Source organism: Miniopterus schreibersii (genome assembly GCF_964146895.1).
Source record: "Miniopterus schreibersii genome assembly, chromosome: 19".
NCBI lineage: Eukaryota > Metazoa > Chordata > Mammalia > Chiroptera > Miniopteridae > Miniopterus > Miniopterus schreibersii.
The window spans coordinates 2,371,284-2,391,573 of record NC_138119.1 but is presented as its reverse complement, the minus strand read 5'-3'; the positions used below and the strand labels follow the sequence as shown (position 1 = coordinate 2,391,573).

General features: G+C 45.9%; 1 protein-coding gene across 5 annotated transcripts; it reads left to right on the top strand.

The window, feature by feature from the left end:
• The first annotated feature begins 47 nt into the window (after positions 1-47).
• On the top strand, positions 48-15,781 carry DBT (dihydrolipoamide branched chain transacylase E2). Of its 5 annotated transcripts, XM_081122322.1 has the most exons (12): positions 57-130; positions 1,378-1,501; positions 3,292-3,367; positions 3,816-3,930; positions 4,922-5,103; positions 6,866-6,987; positions 9,432-9,648; positions 10,500-10,666; positions 12,745-12,822; positions 13,988-14,179; positions 14,259-14,330; positions 15,194-15,781. In XM_081122322.1, exons 6-12 carry the CDS (start codon positions 6,976-6,978, stop codon positions 15,359-15,361), a joined length of 906 nt encoding a protein of 301 aa, XP_080978448.1. In that variant the 5' UTR covers positions 57-130; positions 1,378-1,501; positions 3,292-3,367; positions 3,816-3,930; positions 4,922-5,103; positions 6,866-6,975; the 3' UTR covers positions 15,362-15,781. The 5 variants fall into 5 exon arrangements, with proteins under 5 accessions (XP_080978447.1, XP_080978445.1, XP_080978449.1 ...); XM_081122321.1 differs by lacking the exon at positions 4,922-5,103 and having other exon boundaries at positions 48-130; XM_081122319.1 differs by lacking the exon at positions 3,816-3,930 and having other exon boundaries at positions 54-130.
• The last annotated feature ends 4,509 nt before the right edge of the window (positions 15,782-20,290 follow it).

Here is a 20,290-nt window from a genome sequence, read left to right as displayed (position 1 = left end):
TGCGTTTCCCGGCTCCCAATAAGGGGCCGGGCAGAGGCCACGCCCCCAGCCGCGGCGCCGCAGTGGTTTCCGGAGTAAGATGGCGGCGGCGCGCGTGCTGAGGACCGGGAGCCAGAGCGCCCGGAGGCTGGTAAGCAGGCGGCGGCAGGTGCGAGGTCGGGCAGGAGCGAGTTGACCCCAGCCGAGCGGGAGAGGTGTGTTCGTTCGTCCTCGAGGGTGGCGCGTACCGGGCGCGCGGGAGAGGGAGGCGGAGGGACGGACCTGCGCCGAGCGAAGGGCACGGAAGGTGGCGCGCCGACCCGCCTGGAGACCCCCTCCGGGCGCGCCCGGGCTTGCCTCGGGCGCCCTCCCGCTCCGCCGGCACCCCGAGGCCAGCGGCCTGTCATGGAGCGGCGTCGGGGTGCCGGGCGGCGTGACGATGGGGGGCGCACGCTCGCTCGGCGTCCGCGGAGCCCCCGCGCGCGACCCCGGCCCCCCGGGACCTCACCGGCTGGCGACGAAGAGACACCCCCCCCCGAGCCGGCCCCGAGCGGCGGGGGCCCGGCCCCGGTTCCTCCCCCGGCGCGCTCGGCTCCCGGGTCTGCACCAGGGTCCCCGCACCTTCTCCAAACCGCCGCCGCGCCCCCCAGGGCCCCCCGCGCTGCCCCCCCCCCCCGCTGCCCTCCCCCCCCCGCTGACCTCCTCGCGGCCGCAGAGTCGCCCTCAGCACCAAGCCGCCGGCCTCCCGTGGTCAGCGCTTCACCCGGCGTGTATAGCGCGCTTTACACCCCCCCCGACCCCCCCTTTCCTAGTGGCCACCCCTGGTCTTTCCAGGCCTTCAGGAGCTGGCCCCAGGCCCCAGGGATTGTGCGGGCACCGGGGTGCACCGATCGACAGGACAGACACCACCCCCGAGCACCCAGGGGTGGTTAGTTACCGACGGAAACAGAGACAGGCAGGCACTAGAGGAGCAGGGACAGCCCGGCTTAAGAAATGCTGCGATGGGACAGGTCGATGGGACAGGTCATCCAGCTGCAGGAGCCCATGGGAGGGGCTCTCGGGGTTCAGATGGAGCTCCCAGAGATGCTGTGTAACTTGAGATTTGAGAAAGAGAAATAGGAGGGAACCAGGAGAAGCAGGCGCCTTGCTGGGCACTGGCCCCCCTTCTTTGAGAGCGCTGGGTCCTCGGCTGGTGGGACACCAAAGCTTCCTGAGACCCTCCCTCGTGTCACTGGGTGTCAGGTGCTCCGACCTGGGCCTAGATAATTTCATATGGTTTACACAGCAATAGCCGTCATTCTACGTTTAGAACAGACTTGAAATTCCATATGTACCTACAGAGGTAAGCCGTTCAGATCCTGTATCCAAGCGTTTACACTTGGGTGTTGTCGCCTCTAGGTTTGCGTTCGCTACTTCCAAACGTGTGGTAACGTTCATGCTTTGAAGCCAAAATATGTGCGTGTCTTCAGTCGTCCTTCCTTCAGGTATAGTCACCCGCATCGGCTGCTGAAAACAACCGCGGGTGAGTATGATCTAAAGAGCCAACATAAAGTAACGTCTTGTATCTTACTCAGAACTTTGTATTTTGATTGTAGACTTATCAAAGTTAAAAAAAATGGGGGGGACCTTTGATTTCTAGCCTGACCCTCCTTGCTCTCCCCACATTTACTCATTTTTCATTTTCTTTGCACCCTACCTCTACCCTAGTTCCCTTTCACACACTTTCCTTGATATCTGTGTCTTCATAATGTTGGGCATGCACTGTCTTGGGCCATCTGTAGTTTACCTTACTCATCTGGATGCAACAGTCAACATGGACAGACACTCTCAGTCGAGATAAATTTAATCTCAATAGTGGTAGTTTGATACAATAGTGAGTGCCCTTGTCCTGCCTGTGTACACTTTCACTTCTGCTATATTCTATTGGTGAATAGAAGCAAGTCACAGGCCAGCACAGATTTAAGGAGTGTGAAATTGACTCTACCTCACTGGCCCTTGATTACCTTTAGGATAAATTCCAAACAGCTCACTTCAGCGTGGCGACAAAGCCTTTTTATTTTTAAGTCTGGGCTGATTTCTCGCCACATATCCTGGCTTCAGCCACATAGAACTGTTGGGCCATTCCCTGACCATGCTGTACACTGTCTGTTCCACGATCTTGCACACACTGTTGGCCCATATGTCCCTTGCATAATCTTGCGTTGTATAGAGGTGTCATCGTGTCACTTTTTAGTTGCTTAGGTTGGTTCCAGTTCTTCATCATAACTCCACAGTGATTGTTCTTGAGCACTAACCTCAGCATGCCTCTCTATGTCCTCAGGCAAAAAAGACTTAAAACTAGAATTGCTGACTCCAAGTTATGGGCTTTTTTTTTTTTTTATAGGCTTTTAATACTTAATACCAAACTATTTTTTTGGAAGGGTTCCAGTTTATACTATGAGCAGCAGGCCATGAGAGGGCCCAACTTACTAGAAAGGAAGCAAGAGATTTCTAGCACCTCCATATCAAAGATATAGTTTGTAATTCTTGACTACTAACTTATCTGCTCATATCTATTAAAGAAAAATGTACTGCCTTAATCAGCTTGTTTGTGTATTTCATGAGCAATTGTAATTATTAGCAGTCTAAAAATAGAGGCACACTTGAATCAGCTCAGAGCCATTTGTTAACCAAAAGTGCTTACTTTCTTGGATAATGCCCATAAAGTATCATTGGCATCTGAGTGTTATAAAAAGTGGGTAGAAATTTTGAAAAGGGGTAAAAAGTGGAAAAAGTAAGGAAGACTCAGATTTAATAAGCTGGCAGAACATAGTTTGGGCAAGTAAGAATTTTCCATCGCATTTTCTACGTAGGGATCTGCCTGATCTTTAGCCACTAAGAATGAGAGTATGAAGTCAGAAAAGATCTGAAAGCAGGCTGCTGATGGTTATTACAGTTTCGTAAGACGGAGCAAGGGATTCACTGGAGTCTCCCTTAGTACAATACCACGTTTTATAGTTTGTTCATTATAATTGTTCCCAAATCTCATTTGTCAGAGGCCTTCTGTCTCCTTGTAAAAGGACCTTATTTTGGAAGTTGGAAGATGCCAGTTCTGTGGCAGTGACCATGGGCCTGTGTCATTGATGAACTTATTTAAATCTTTAACAGTTATGAATGATGATTATGCTGTTAAAAATTATTAAATGCTTTTTTATCTGTCAAATGAAATAATTTCTGCCCCTGCTTGAGAATATTTTCTAACTTTAGGTGTAAAAGCGTCTCTCAGCAACATGTGACATATTTAACAAGGTCACTTCTCACTTGTCTCTGAAGGTCAACAGGGACAGATTGTTCAGTTCAAACTCTCAGACATCGGAGAAGGCATCAGAGAAGTAACTGTTAAAGAATGGTAAGTTATTGTGAAAGAAGTTCAGGTCTACCTTAAAATAATGAGAGTAAAAATAGGTAGGACTCTACTTAAATGGGGAAACTTCGTTCTATAACATACAGTGCTTTTTAAAAAAGTAGATAAAACTAGTTTGTGTTGTCAGTATGCTGGTGACACAGTTCATAAATCATGGCGTTTTATCCCATGTGATTTATTAAGGATCATTTTTCCCTCTTTTTAAGAACTCGTTTCACTGCCCACCCCTCATTTCAGCTAAAAGAAGAGAAATTAACCTCTAAGAGATGACGTTGGTCAGTGTACTTGTTGCTTTTCCAGAGGAGCAGAATCCAGAGGTCTTATTCTATTCCGGAATAAGACACTATTCCCATAGTGTTGTGTTTTGTTTTGTTTTGGTTAATCCTCACCTGAGGATATTTTTTCCATTGATTTTTTTTTTTTTTTTTTTTAGAGGGAGCAGAAGAGGAGGGGGTGGGGAGACAGTGAGAAACATCAATGTGAGAGAGACACGTCGATTGGTTTCCTCCCGCCCCAACCGGGGCCAGGGAATCGAACCTGCAACCCAGGTACGTGCCCTTGACCTAGAATCCAACCAGCGACCCTTTGGCGTGTGGGCCAACGCTCTAACCATGGAGCCACACCGGCCAGGGCCCCATAAATTCTTTTAAACCTCAATTCCATGTCATGATGTATTATCATGGACTGAGAACTGGTTAAGACAGGAAGACAAGGGATAAGAGTGACTGAACTGCCGGCCAGCATAGCTCAGCAATTGAGCATCGACCTAGGATCCAGGAGCTCGCGGTTCAATTCCTGGTCAGGGCACACGCCCGGTTGCGGGTTCGATCCCCAGTGGGGGGGTGTAGGAAGCAGCCTGTCAGTGACTCTCTCATCATTGATATTTCTATCTCTCCCTCTCCCGTCCTCTCTCTGAAATCAATAAAGACATTTTTAAAAAATGACTGAACAATACATGAATGAAGAATTGATGATAAGCCAGAAATGTGCTGGATATGTCGAGAATGTATTAGACTCGAAATTACACATAGTAGATGAGGTTGGTTTCGTTCCTCCTGTTTGTCTGGTAAAGCATACCTAAAATGATTACAGGAGAAAGGGATTGATATACAAGAACATGCTAAAATGATTCTAGAAAGAAAGCCAGAGAACTCAAACCAAATTTCATGAAATTACAAAGGATGTGTATTGGGGATATCAATTTTTCAGTCTAATTCTAGAAATAAAAACCATCCCTTAAAGTTTGATACAGGCTAATATAAGACAGTGAAAGGGAAAGAAGCACACTTAAAATACTTCCTTAGAACTTTTCTCAAGGAGTGGGTGGAACAGAAAAACTGAAAGTTTAATTAAATTTTTAGGTTACAGATCTATGAATGGTTTTAAAAATGTGGGTATTGGAGATTCTGGGAGCCGTTATAGTCTTTTCTGGAACATTCTTTGGTGCACCATCCGGGACTAAATCCTGGACTGGATGGATGCTGACCTAATGTACTTATCATTGGTCACGTAGCGGGGTCTTACATCTTTCTCTTATAGGTATGTGAAAGAAGGAGATACAGTGTCTCAGTTTGATAGCATCTGTGAAGTTCAAAGTGATAAAGCTTCTGTAACTATCACCAGTCGTTACGATGGAGTCATTAAAAAACTGTACTATAATATAGAGGATACTGCCTATGTGGGGAAGCCATTAGTAGACATAGAAACGGAAGCTTTGAAAGGTACTGTAAATGTGTTTCCCTATTTGCCAAGTTGATCGCTGCTTTCCTTTTGTCATTGGGTACCAATCAAAGGTGATGTTTACTTTTAATAACGCACAGGAAATCAGGAAAATAAGAAAGGTCCTTTGTGGCGCATGCTTATCTTTTGACCAGTTACCATGGTAACAATGATCTGGTGGCCAGGCTTCTGGAAACCACAGTGGCCACAGAAAGATTCGGGGCAGTGGTCACTAATAACAGAAGGTGTAGTGTGCATGATGGGATGGCTCTGTTTGCCACGGATACAGAACCAAGCAGCGCTTTCGTGGTGATGGCTCCAAAAGCCAGCCTTCCTGAAGAGACGCAGAAGAGAAAGGAAGGAAAACCAGCATGAAGAGTGAAGAGAACAGCTCTCCAAAGAAGCAGCCACCCTGGGTCTTACAGCCAGGGCACGTCCCAGCAAAGGAATTCGTGATGAGAAAGTTACAGGAAAACAGCCTGGGCTGCTCCAGCGGCCTAGACAGCTGGCTCTCTGCCCCGAAGGCACAGAGTTATGTCTTGTTGGAAGCAGCTTTGTTATCGGAGGCTGGGGAAGGATCAGTCTGTAGGAAGTGCTGAGGTTCAGAGGTTTCTGTTCCGCAGTGAGATTCAGAAGTCTAGAAAGTCTGAGTCACGGAGACTCTGCAGTCTGTACAACAGTGTAACAACTAACATCATAATCACACTTTACAATCTACCAAATGTTTCAGATTTATTATTTTTTTATCCTTACATGTGAGTATTTCAGTTGAGCAGATGAAGAAACGAAACCTAACCTAAAAAGGCTGGGTGATTTGACCAGAAAGAAAATTGACTAGGACCATGAATCCTCTGAGTTCTTAACTGAGACCCCTGTAATAAAAGACAGATTAACAAGAGGAAAACAAGTTTATTAATACATATGTCTCATGTACATGGGAGACAGGCAGGGAAAGTCCCTCCAAGAGGAGGCTTAGTACTCAGGCTTAGATACCGTCTTCATGGAGACCGGGAGGGGAAACGCAGGCCTCTTAGGGGACGGCAGACGACGTTTAGGAAAGATAATGGGCCTTTATTTGCTTAGGATCAAATGTTAATGCAAACCCAGTTGCCTGCTGGTTCTCTGAGGTTTGGTCTCCACTAATTCCCCAGAGAGTCTGCCACACAGCATCAGACTTTGACAGTTAAGTGCTTTCAGACCTTGTTTTCTGTCCTCTTGCGAAAGTCTGTGCTAAGAGCCCTAGGTGGGTTTCTTAGGTCAGTGCTCTAAAGTTAGAGAGCAGCCCAGGCAGCTTAGCCGGGAATGAAGGCTTCCCCAGCACTCCTTAGCCGTGTTCAAAGCAGAGCACAGTTTCAAAGGCTGTGCTACCTTAGGGAGGTCAGATGTGTCGGATTTTACATGACACCGCATGATTTACCGCGCATTTGATCCTTCTGTCATGCTACTTACATGAGATTTATTAGGAAAGTTTAAAATGCTACATATTTCAAAATTTATGGAAGAAGCTCTCATTTTTTAACTGGTAGCTTGCTCTGTGATTTTAACAGAAATGAAGGAAACACCAGGTAATAACAGTCATGAAACAATACCAGGTACCAGTACGCTGCATGCTCTACCCGTTTGTTTTTCCATTCTGAAGTAGCCCAACTGTTACGCCTTTTGACTATAAAGTTCAGTAACACTTACATATTATATACCACTAAGCTTTTTTTTTTTTTTTTTTAATATTCTCAACTGAAGAGTAAACATTTACCTTGTCACCAGATTCAGAGGAAGACGTGGTTGAGACTCCCGCTGTGTCCCACGACGAACACACTCACCAAGAGATCAAAGGCCAGAAGACCCTGGCCACCCCCGCAGTGCGCCGCCTGGCCATGGAAAACAACGTACGTTGTTAAGCGTCAGATCACGTGGAAAGTGTATGTTTGCATCTGGAAAGGGAGCCAACTGTCCCCTGATGAGGCGGCTCGAGTTGGGGTGAAAGAAACATGAAAATGTCTGTGACCGAAAAGTGATAGTTGCCTAAAGGTCCTCATGAGAAATGAGAAAAGCACTGTGAACTTATTACTTCTGCTGATGGAGGAGTGTGATTTTGTTGTTCTTTCATAGAGTCTGACAACTGCCACTGTTCACTTATAAATACTCGTGTCTGATCAGGTGCCCTAGGAGCACAGATTGAGAGGGTTGGGTACATGTGATTGACTGGTTGGCTGAGTGAGCACCTTTACTGGGAGTGACAGGAAATGGGCCAGGCAAGGCCGTGGTCTCTAGGATGTGACCTGCTCTGGGGGAGGTGGGGAGAAACCTAGAACCCTGCTGACTTGAGTCAAGGAGGTTGGCCTTTCCAGTTCCTCTTACCACCAGTCCTTGGTGCTTAACCTCGAGGGGAAGGGAAGGTGGCTCCCAGGCAGGGGACAAGTATTTACATGGTATTTCATTTAACCTTCACAACTCTGTGAGATAAGATGTGAAGAGGTCAAGGGACTGGCCCAAGGTCACACAGCTATGGTGGAGCCAGGATTCTGAAGTCAGTCTCCAGGACTCCAGTGACTGCTTTCGTGATTATAGACTTCTGTGCCAGACGTGGCGCGTGCTCTCACTGACCCTCACAGCAGCCCCGAGAGGTGGTTTGGATTATCCCCATTTTGCAGATGTGGGAAGGCAGAGAAGGGGATTAAGTTGCCTGAAATCAAGTAGGTAGCTGATCTGGGGATTTGAACACAAATCTGTCAGGTTCTGGAGCCTGGGTTCTTTCCAGTATGCCCACAGTGCAGGTTTTTTGTTTGTCTGTTTTTGAGAGAAGTAATAAAGTTGCAGTGTGGGGAAAAACAGATGTTTACATTTTGGAAGTATGTTATGAGTCATTAAAATGTTCATATTCCTTCAGCCAGTCATCCGACCACTGTTCCAGAAACTATACCAAGGAAATAACCTAGGGTACATCCTTCCAAGTACTTTATAGCCAAAATTTAGAAAGCACACATGTTCAAAATCAGGGAAATGCTTACATAAATTATGGTACAAACCCTTAATGACAATTTTTTAGCTATTAAACGTGTTCAAATATGAAGACCATTTAGCATAACAAAGAATAGAATTAATAATATGGGACACTGGATTGTTAAGAGCATCAGAAGACCTTGTATATTGCTTTGAAAGCTATAGAGCATTTACCAATGTTTTTCATTATATAGAGAGACTACCTGTAACAGTACATGATTTGGCTTTCCTATACCACTTCCCAAAGATGTGTACAATAACTAGAGTATCTGTATAATTACTAGACATCAAATAGTAGATTTATTATTATAAATCACTTTTTTCTTTATTTGTGATTTGCATATTAATTGAGTGATTAAAATGAAAAACCAATGGCATTTATAGTTGTTTGTAATTACATAAAAAGTTATTTGTTTAAATTCTCAGAGTTCATTTGTTAACGACGGAATGTGTGACATAGAAAGTCCTGTATTAACTTGAAGTCATCCTTAGAGAAGCACTAATACGAGGAAGCAGGACTTACTCCTGAGAAATTAACTAATACGCACTAGGCATCAGGGTACCGTCCAAGCTTTAAGTAGAATTAAGTGTAGTGAGAATCTTTTATCTCCATAACCAAACATAGAAAGTGATTAAATAAAGCAACATCATATATGTTTCCGAAAAGTCCCGTGAGTGCCTAGTGGAAAATGGGATCTGTCATCTATTGTTTATTGTGTAGAAAACAATAATAAAACTTATGTATTTGACCATTAACTTGGACTGAAAACTCACAAATATGCTTCAAAAAAATTGCTTTCTTTGTTTTGTACTGATCTTTCTGAAAGAACTATCAGGAAAACACCAACTTGAGAGACTTTTGTATGATGATTATTTTAACTATGACGGTTTACTGGTGGCCAAGGTCAGAAATGTTGGTCTACTTTTGTTGTACTATTTCACTCTTCTTTAAACTCTCAGTTCTTCTTATGTGGTTTTCAAAAATAGCAAAAAAAAAACAAATAAGAATTATGCAAGAAATATAAATATAGTTGACTGTTTAAAAAATGTGAGTTTTCATAAATAAGTATGGATTATCTACAACGTAGATACCATGTTGTTACCACACAGGCAAATGAGCAGTATGTACACAAGTAGCATGATTGCTTGGGGAAGGAGCTGTTGTTTACAGCGCTCTGTTAAGTTAATGAAAATGTTATTTCCTTGTACTAACTTACTGGGCAGAGGTATTTCTGCCATTCATTAAATTCCTTTTAGAGACCTTAACGATGGATTTCATTATTTTCAGGGAGGTTTTTTTTTTTCACATTAAAACTTGTCATTTCTTTAGATTAAGCTGAGTGAAGTTGTTGGCTCGGGAAAAGATGGCAGAATACTTAAAGAAGATATTCTCAACTTTTTGGAAAAGCAGACAGGAGCTATATTACCTCCTTCACCAAAAGTCGAAATTATGCCACCTCCACCAAAACCAAAAGACAGAACTGTTCCTACACCAGTAGGAAGGCCTGTGGTATTCACAGGCAAAGACAGGACAGAACCCTTAACAGGTAATGACAGCAGTTCTGCAGGTAACAGTGTAATTTATTTGGGGGGAAGCTATCTCCATAGGTCCAGGCGCATAATATGGTGTGATTGATTGATTGATTGATTATTGATCTCAGAGAGAGGGAGAGAGAGGGAGAAACATCCGTGATGAGAGTCATTGATCGGCTGCCTCCTGCACGCCCCCTACTGGGGGCCGAGCCTGCCACCCGGGCCTGTGCCCTGACCGGAACCGAGCTGCAATCTCCTGGATCACAGGTTGATGTTCAGCCGCTGAGCCACACCGGCCTGGCCTTTTATTTTTAATAATATGGTATTTTTAATTCTTACTGAAGAGCAAGTTCAAATTCAGCATATAATTTCTTTTTAATGATGAAATAACAGTTTTTCCAGGAAAACTTAATTTATACTGTTAATTTCTGAAGAGTATCGTGTTAGGTTTCTTGGAATACAAACATGCATATGAATAATTGTTGTTTGAAGACTCAAAATAATTTAAATGTCCATTTTCCTTAGTTGGCTCTCAAAATCACTGCTCTGACTTAGTACTTATGAATGCGTAGGATGGTCACCTCCTGAGGAGCGATACTGCAGGAAGGCCACCGGATGGATACTTGGCTTGCAGCCTGTAGAGTTTTTTGCACGCACAGCCTTGAAAACAGCCACCTGTTGTGTTGAACTTGGCACTGGGTTGTGCACCAGTCAGGGCCTCAGCTTTGAAATTCATGCTTTCAGGTTATGTAACGACGGGAGCTCCCAGAGGAAGAATTCAATTGAGAGTAAACAACATTACAGAACCTTCTATTTCAGGTTAAAAATAAAAAGGGTTTCAGATGTAAAATATAATGTGTTCCAGGCTTTCAGAAGGCAATGGTCAAGACCATGACTGCAGCCCTGAAGATCCCCCACTTTGGGTACTGTGATGAGATTGACCTCACCGAGCTGGTGAGGCTGCGGGAAGAGCTGAAGCCCATCGCTGCTGCCCGCGGAGTCAGACTCTCCTTCATGCCTTTCTTCATCAAGGTGAGGGCTCATCCGCTTCCAGCAAGGGTTGAGTGGGGCATTTAAATTGTGTTTTCCAAATAGTCAACGTGGTAACTATGGATTTGAATAAAAATACCACTTCTCACCATCTCACATAGAAGAATGCACAAGGACTCGCTTTCTTGGTTCCATATAAAATTGAAATGTTTGTATTGTATTTTTATGCACTTACCTCTTTGAGCCAGGTGAGAACTGAGCTGTCAGCTAGGAGAAGCCTTTAGTTCTGTAAGGATCACTCTAACAAAGAGCTGATTTAAACAAAAGTGAGACTTGGTATTAATCTGGTGTATTGCTGACATATATTTATTTCCATTTTTTAAAAAATGTGCTTTTATTGATTTTAGAGAGGAAGGGAGAGGGAGAGAAACACCTATGAGAGAGAACCAGCAATCAGCTGCCTCCTGCACGCCTCCAACCAGGGACTGAACCCTTAACCCGGGCATGTGCCTCAACCAGGAATGGGACCGGTGACCTTCTGATGCACAGGACAACACTCAACCAGTTGAACCACACTGGCCAGGGCTTACTTCCATTCATTCAACAAACTTATTTTGAAACTTCTAGGAATTGTTTCTAGTCCTAGGCCTTAGGACAAGTATAAAATGGAATGAGTCCGTCCGCTGACCTTGAGCAGCTCACAGTCTCACATGAACCACCACTTACGAAGTTGTTACACGTGTTAGACACCATACCAAGCATGCTACATACGGGAGCTCTTTTAATTCTCAGAATAACCCTGCCATCCCCCACTTTCCATTTAAGGAAATTGGGGCCCAGAGAAGGGGATCAGGGAGATCCTAAGTTGCCTGTTCCAGTCTGTTTTACTCAAAATGCATACATTGTCTCTAACTCCAGTGTGGCTTCCCATCAGCTCTTCCCCCATACTGCACCAAGACTGATCTTCCATAGATCAAATTATTTTATTATTCCCTGATTCTTTTCAGTGGCTCCTCTTCATTGCCTTCAGGATGGTTTCTAAACAGTGTGGCATTTAAATATGACCATGAGACTCTGCTGCCACCTCTTCAGTCCTAGCTTTCAGTCACTCCCTCTGTTCTAGTCAGACAGAGCTACGCACAGTGGCTGGAATACACAGCTCCACCTGCCACGTGCCCTCCCACCTTGGCCAAATACTTGCGCATCCTTAGTATCCGATTTTGTTCAGGTATGTCCTCCGTCAGCCTTCTGTGGCTGTCACAATTTGAGTTCAATGACCTTCTGTTTCCCGTTGGACTGTATCTCCGAGTGTTGCAAGTGTTGACTCAGTTGTCTTTTCAATGGATGCTGACCTCATTTGGCAGACTGTTCCTCTTTATCTCCATCTTTTTAGCAACTGCCCTCACCAGCAAGTGAATTTGAATTATACTCAAAGTACTTTTTTTATGCATGACACTTTAACCCTTAGTTACAACTTTTATATAAAGATTAAAGTTACAGTTATCAAATGCTTGATAATACTTTGCTTTACTCACTAGTTCAGGATGATTTTTTTTTCGGTCAAGACCACTCACCCACAGACAGAAAAACACGTAACACAACATATAACAGCGTCTTAGTGGGACTAGAGGCAGGGGCAGGGCAATTCTTTTTAAGGACAATCCTAAGCATTTTTGTTTTCTAATCTTTAAATTTAATACAAGGCACGACAACCAAATGCATGAGCCTTGATTAGATCCTGATGGGCAGAAAGACAGCTATAGACATCATTTTGGGGACAGTTGGGGAAATCCGAAATTTGGCCATCCTGTATACAGGGTGGGGCAAAGTAGGTTAACAGTTGTGAGCATGCAAAACACAGTTTACTCTTGTATTATTTATTAATTATTGTAGTATTTTTTATACAAGCAACTGTAAACCTGTTGGCCCCACCCTGTATTTTGAAAAATCTTTTTAAAATAAAAATAAAATTTTTTCACTTATGAAAATTTTGAGTGACCTCCTTCCACATTGCAGGACAGTAACATGCCTGGGCACGTGCAGACCTGGAGTGAGTGTCCCCCCCTTCACACTTCCCCTTTCTGGGTTACAGTGGTAACATCGCTCTCTCTATTGAGCAGGCCGCTTCCTTGGGATTGCTGCAGTTTCCCATCCTCAACGCCTCGGTGGATGAGAACTGCCAGAAGGTCACATACAAGGTTGGCTGTGTGTTATGAGAATGTTCTTGTTCTAAACAGAACGTGCAAATGTGCTTGTCAGAGAGGCGTCTGTCACACCTCAAATCATGGTCCTTTTTAGACTAGAATCAAAGGTAGGGGAGAAAACATTAAACTGAAGTATAATTTGGTGTCATTACTGGTTTTACTGGTTAATAATGAAACTGTTCAGTTATACAGATTTCCATTTTTAAAGTAATTTTTTTAAATATTTTTTTTTTATTGATTTTACGGAGGGAGGGAGGGAGATAGGAACATCCATCCCATATACCCTTCCCTCAAAAAGAACAGCCTCTCAAACAGAATTCCTGTGATTTTAAAACAAGAATAATTTAAATGAGAAAAGTAAGGAAAGTTTAAATTCCATTTGAGTGAACTCTTCTGTTTGGAGTGAAAGTTTATTGAGAGAACTCTTGGGGATGCCAGTTCTTACTTATAGTTCTCACTAGAGCCCTCCAAGCAGGAAGTGAGCTTAGATAGTCTCAGGGGTCGCATCTAAAACCTTCCCATACGACTGATAGTTTCCTGATGAAGGAGATGCTGGTTGCAGAAAATTCAGACATGAAAATAATGATGTTTATCTTCAGTTCATGATCCTGTTATTTATGTTGAGTTGTGCATCCTTCCAGGATTTTATTTTTACATACATCAAATACATATCTATGTGGAATTATCCATATTGCTTATTTAACTTTGAACTTCATAAAACTTTTCTTTTGACTTTCTTTTTCATTTAATGTTATGGACATCGTTCCAAGTCTGCAAATACTTGGTTATCATTTATTTAGCCAGTGACCTGTTGTAAACATGTTGTTGCAGTGTCTCAGACTTGCACAGTCTGAGCGCAGCATCCCTGTGTGTCTCTACCTACCTGTGTTTCTCTCCGTGGCACAGATGTTTGTAACTGTTGGTACGAATTGTTAAATGCTCACCAGAAAGCCTGTGTCGGCGAACATTTCCACTAACGATGTGTGTCTTCCCTACAAAAAACTATCTTTTCAAAAAACCTTTTGAAATCCTTGGAGTCATTCCTTTAAGTGGGGCCCCCCGGGGAAGCAGCTTTGGGGGCCTTCCCGGCAGCGCAGGCGTCCCTTACCGTCCCTTACCGGGAGCTTACCGAGGGCCGACCGTGGGATTTCGTTCCCAGGCGTCGCACAACATCGGGGTCGCCATGGACACGGAGCAGGGGCTGATCGTGCCCAACGTGAAGGACGTGCAGGCGCGCTCGGTGCTGGAGGTGGCGGCGGAGCTGAACCGGCTGCAGCAGCTGGGCGCGGGGGGCCAGCTGGGCACGGCGGAGCTGGCGGGGGGCACCTTCACGCTCTCCAACATCGGCTCGGTGAGGCTGGGCGGGCCCGCGGGCGCAGGGTGCGCGCCCGCCGCGAGCCTCACGGCCCCTCCTGCTCTGTCTCTTCCAGATCGGAGGCACCTACGCCAAAGCCGTGATACTGCCGCCCGAAGTAGCCATTGGGGCCCTGGGGTCCATTAAGGTACTTGGACGAGACACTTAGAAAAGAGCGTAAGCAAATCGGGAGCGTGACACGGGAGGAGGCACCATCCCTGAGGTTCCCCGCGCTGCGGGTTCGAGTGCAGCGTTTGGCTCGGTGAGCCCGGGGTTTCTTCCTGAGCCCTGGGCCAGCAGCGCCTGGCGGCCTCTGCAGGGAGCAGTGGACACCTGACTGTTCCCGCGTGGGTCCTCCCCGTACCCCTGCGCCCCCCCCATGCGCTGCCCTGTGGACCCGCCCCTGCCCTCCCCTCTGTCTCTGTGTCTGGGCGGCCACATGGCTTGTGTTCTCACCTTCAGTGGGACACCTGCCCTCTGCTTCTCTGCAGGCTGTCCCCTGCCACCTGCTACATCTTTGTCTTTTGCACTTTACACAATCTGACACACTATGTATTTTACTTATTTAATTGTCTTTGTCCATTAAGATTTAACTCCAAGGGGACATCTGTAATACTTTCAACAACAAAGATAATTAAAATATAATGAATGAATGAAAGTGTCAACTCCAAGAGGGAAGGGTCATTTGTTCTGCTCACTGCTTCATCCCCCATCTAGAAGAGCACCTGGCACATAGCAGAGGTGCTCAATAAACATTCATTAAATAACTGAAACAGATGAAATTCACTGTTCATATGGAAATTGTACAGGAACCGTAACTACCTGGGAGAAACAGAGCTGGAGGCACCTGCTCAGAGGTGAAGCAAGTAGGAACTGGCTTCTCAGAAGTCGTTTGGGGCCGGCCTCTCTCCTGCGTTCGCAGGGGACCTGCCCAGTCTCTCGGCAGCGCAGTTGCTAGATCTGCTGCTTTGCACGGTGAAGGCTGACTCTTGCTCTTTTCTGTATTTCTAGGCCCTTCCTCGATTCAACCAGAAAGGGGAGATATACAAGGCGCAGATCATGAACGTGAGCTGGTCAGCTGATCACAGGATCATTGATGGCGCCACGGTGTCGCGCTTCTCCAATCTGTGGAAGTCCTACTTGGAAAATCCAGCTTTCATGCTGCTAGATCTGAAATGAAGACTGTGACGTTCCCGAACTGTTTGAGCTTCCAAAGAAAACGTAGTGCCTAGCTGTGCTCGCACATGTGACGATTGGTATCATAAGTATTTGTGTTGGGTGATTAAAGTTCTCAGGCACCACGTTGATCACGGTTCTGATGCCCTCTCTAAGAAACTGAGTAGCCGGGTACTAGTTCTCCGAGGCTGTCTCATTCTATAGGTCATGGTGGTGTTTCTTAATCTCGTCCTGAGGTCTCTGTGTTGACAGATTGAAACCGCCAAGAACAAGAAAATGCGTGTTACTAAAAGACAGGTAGCCATACACAGGATTTGCCCTATTTCTTTTTCATATCTTAAACTGACTTAATAAAACTCTTCGATTACACTAAGCTGGGAGAAGTTACTATATTCAAGAATAGTTTCCATTTTCCCACAATAATGCCAATTGCAGTATAAACTAAGTGCAATTATACTTAGGACTTAAGATACCCAGGGGTATGTTACTCTGCAGAGGTCATCAGCTGTAAATGCCTTATTTATGTAAATTAATCTCTTTTAAAAAGGGGAATTATACGCATATCTTAATGCCCAGGTACAGTTTTATAACCAGTAAAGGAGAGAGATGAGTGGAATGGGTGATTATGGACATTAAAATAAAATAACAAATTTTGTATAGAAATGAAGAGATTGTAGTCATTTTGGTAGAGGCCCAACTTTAACAAGAAATAGCATCAAGATGAATCCCATCCAACATTCTGATGTGATTCATAAATTCGGTTGTTTCAAATATTGTCTAAAAAACTTAAAGTTTTATGATAGAAAAAAAGTTGTTTTAATATGTACTTGATTGTTTTAATAATGGAAATAATGTTTAAATTAGAAAACAATGGATTGGCCCTGGCCGGGTGGCTCGGTTGGAGTGTCGCCCCCATATGCCAAGGTCGTGGGTTCGATCCCCAGTCAGGGGCATAGATCAGTGGAACAACAAATTGATGTTTCTCTCTCTCTCCCTTCCTGTGTTTCTCTCAAAATCAATAAATAATAAAGAAAATAATGGATCAACTGAATGTTATTTCTTAAATTCAGATAATATGAAGAGTTGCAAAGAAAATAAATCATCCATAATCTTACCACTATTAACATGGTGATCAATGTATCTATATACATAGCAATTCTTTTTATAAAAATGAGGTCATACTATTTTATAATTTTTTTTAAATTTAACATATGAGTAACTTTAGATGTCAATAAACAATTCTATATTATTGTACATTTAAATGGCTGCAAAGTATTCTATTGTGTGTATTTATCATACATTTAAATATTAAACGTCTGCTGTATACCAGGCTCGGTGCCAAGCACTGGGCCACAATGTCCACCCTCTGTCGTGGTCCCTGCCTTCACTGGGCTTACATTCAAGTGGAGGAGACAGATACTAAATTATCATAAAAATGCAATTACACCCCAATAGGAAAAAGCAGGGTGCTACGAGAACATCTCATAGAGGTTACCGAGCCTGTCGGGAGGCTCAGGAGATGGACATACCAACATTTAACCAATGCCCTATCGACAGCATTTGCAGAATTTTAAGTGAAGAATGACATGATGTAAAAATTTCCCCCTCACTTAAAGACTGTGCAAACTAGGGGAACAGGAGTCCCGAAGTGAGCACATAATATACTCCCCCAGAGGTGCAAGATCACTGGTTCAGGATGTTCTTTATATTCCCAAGTCACCGCTGAGCTGTCGGCTCTGTCCTTTTGCCATCTTGTCTTTAGTCTCAGCCACTGAGAATTCGGGAAGAGATGTGTTTCCCACCGTGTAGGACCCTTAGGCTAGGAGGATTCCCTGGGGACCGAGGGGCCAGGAGCACAGTCCTCTGTGCTGAGCGGATGCACAGGGCTCCACACACCATGGGGTGGGCAGTGGCCCCGCAAGGCTTTCGCTGTGTTCCTCAAGGTTCACATTAAAGGGGAGAAGCCAGAAAACTCAGTGAAGACCAAGGTTCCTTCCATTCACTGAGTAGAGTGCTCCTCTGACCTGGAAAGGAAACCGAGCAGGGAAGGAAGCTGGAAGGACGGATCCAGAGTGGGTATTAATTCCCACCTCAGAGGTCAAAATGCTCGTTAGAGCACACCACGTTCCCTTCCCGTCCTTTATGTCCTGGCTGCATGGCTTTGGATCTCCTGACACTCGGCCCCATGCAAAGGTGAAATGTACATGAGTCCCTTTGACCATCAGGTTTAAGTTCCCGGAAATAAAGTAACTGGAGATTTGTTCACACACTCCAAGAAGTGGTCAGGTAGGAAGAAGAGGGTGCCGGGGACAGTCTTTGTCCAGGGAGCTCCCAGGCTTGTTTGGGCACAAAGTGGATGGGTCTCTGTGCTGACCACAAGGCGGGATGGAGGGCAAAGGTGGCACTTGTCTCCAGGAGGATTCTGGAAGCTGCTCTGACCACCCCTTGTCGTCGGCTTCTTTCTCCTCTGCTCACGTGCGACCCCAGTGTCCCTGGCAGGGGTCTGGCCCGCACCCTCCTCCAGAGGTCTCCTGAGCAGTTCTCTTTGGATCTGCTTCTCTCCCGAGCTCTAGACGCTTGTTTTCATCTTAGCATCTCAAGGTCACTACGCATTTCAGTGACCTCAGAACAGACCAGGTCAACTCTGAACTTTTATGCTAGACCTGAGATGGTCCCTGTTATCGTTGTTTGCCCATCAACGTAACCACGGGCTCTTCTATGTCACCTGACGCATCACCATCTAAGCGAACACCAAAGGTAGCGTGACACCCTGATGTTGCGAGCCCGGAATTAAATGGGAATGGATACATCACGAGGTGGTCCCAGGACCGAGCAAAGGGCTCGAACCCCAAGCTGACACATGAGCTGGCCAGCCTTTGGGAGAGAATGCCAGGCCAGCTCTCCTCCAGGCCAGCTCCATCACCGAGCGGGAGAGCTGGAGCCAGTCCAGAGCAGAGCCACAGAGACACAGGAGTGTGACAAGAACAGCTGCACTTCTGTTACGGAGAGACCTTCCTTCTATATTGGGCTTTCCCTGAGCTCCGCGTGCATTGTCCCCAGGCAAAGCATGGGGCCGGCTGCTGTGTCTTGACAGCAAGGACGGGAGCCATGCGAAAGGGGGGCAGAATTTAGGTTAGATATCGGGGGACAGTCAAAGATGGGCTCACGCTCATCTCAGGCCCAGGAGGAGGAAGCACCCGTGCTCCCCCGACCCCTGTTCCCCACGGTGTGAGACTCTCTCTCCATCCCTGCCTAACTTGAAGTTTGGGGCAAGAAGCTTCTAAATACCTTTTCATTTGGAGTAAATAGTTCTAAAAAACTTGGAGAAAGAAGGAAGTCCTAAGTAGGATAGTAGCTCTAAAAATGTGATTAAAAAAAGGAACATTAAAAAAAAAAAAATCAAGGTTACAAAGTCTGTACAGAATTCGCAAGAGTGCAACCGTCTGGAAAAACCTGGTGATTTAATTTCCTGGAAAAATGCAGCCAGAGTGCCAACCGCGGGAACAGGGGCGCGTGATGTTGATGGCACGTGTAACCGAGTTCACGGGAACTGCGGGGATGAATATAAATCGGACCTTGCCTAACGATTGGGAACATTAGATATTGGCATGGGACAGAGAGGAGGCCAGGGACTGGGCCACCACACTAACAGCGCGGCAAACCGAGGGCTCCACGGATTGCACGTGGACCTGGCCGTGGCCTCCTCGTGTTCCTGGCAGGAGATTAGAAGGGCCGAGTTGGTTCGTGTGTTACTTGGACAGAGCAGGAGGTGGCATAATTTTTTTTAAAACCACCACTGTCATTTACAGCACTGTTCCCCTGAGAAGCTGGTGAATGCTAGAAGTACTGACATGTAAATGCAAGGCACTCCAATGTTAACAGAACCGAATTGTTTCCACAGGTGTCCTTTATTTTATTTTATTTTATTTTATTTATTTTATTTTATTTATTTTAATTTTATTTTAATTTTTGCTGCAAAAAGCTTTATTGTTTCCATTTGGTCCAGTGCATGGGAGAGGCTCCGGGGTGGTTAACAGGATGCCGAGTGGTTGCAGGGAGAGGCTCAGGCAGGAGCCAGACACCGGGGGTGCAGAGGAGCCCCTGGAAGGCCTCGGGGCCCCAGAGGCCTCTGGCGGTGCGTGAGGGTGAGCCTGGCGAGGAGACACGGGCCGCCCAGCCCAGCCCGGGGGCCGCGGCCTGCGCCCGCCCGCGGAGGGGAGGCAGGTGGCAGGTGGCGCCCATCTTCTTGGTGAGTTTCACCCGCTCACCCCGGAAGTGGTCCTGCAGGAACCAGAGCGGAGGTCTGTGCGGGCGGAGCCCAGGGCCCGCAGACCCTGGGCCCCTCTGCGTGGCCGCGGTGGCTTCCGTGGCGTCCTGGGTGTCACCCCGCTCATCTTGGGGAGGCTTCAGCACATCCCAGGAGAGAACGTCGCCACCGCATTGGTTTTGCATCTTTAAGAGACGCCCGTGGCCCGCCGGCTTCTGGGCCGACTCCAGGGAGAGGTGAGTGGGGAGGCCCGCAACGCAGGGTGGCCAGGCGGGTGACGGGCCTCCATCTCGGTGGCGTAATTCTGACGAACTTGGGAGCTCATGGCTGCTCAGCAGTAGGAGTTAAACTCAAAAAACGGTGTTGGCTGGTGTCGGAGGCTGGAAAAGACGGTGGAGGGTGGCCGGAGGCTGGAAGAGGGGCGTCCGTGGGTCTGTGCCACCCGAACACTGTCGAAGGGAGAGACAGATCTGGGGACCATCGAGGGCACTGCCTGTCTTACTTTCTAAATACAATCAATTTTCACAATTCCATCGTTATAGATATCAAGGGTTCTGCATAGTGCTTTGTGGACGTGAGAATAAAAGCAATTTTTGTAGGTGCCTTTGGAAATGTACACAATCTGTCCTCAAAGGCTGGGTCCGTGTCCTAGAAACAAAGCATTA

What these genes read in the sequence shown, in the direction of transcription:
- DBT (XM_081122319.1), top strand. Translation starts at nt 80, where the DNA reads ATGGCGGCGGCGCGCGTGCTGAGGACCGGGAGCCAGAGCGCCCGGAGG. An exon ending in GCCAGAGCGCCCGGAGGCTG is followed by an intron (nt 131 to 1,377) that starts GTAAGCAGGCGG and finishes TGTCGCCTCTAG; the next exon opens with GTTTGCGTTCGCTACTTCCA. An exon ending in AGAAACGGAAGCTTTGAAAG is followed by an intron (nt 5,104 to 6,865) that starts GTACTGTAAATG and finishes CCTTGTCACCAG; the next exon opens with ATTCAGAGGAAGACGTGGTT.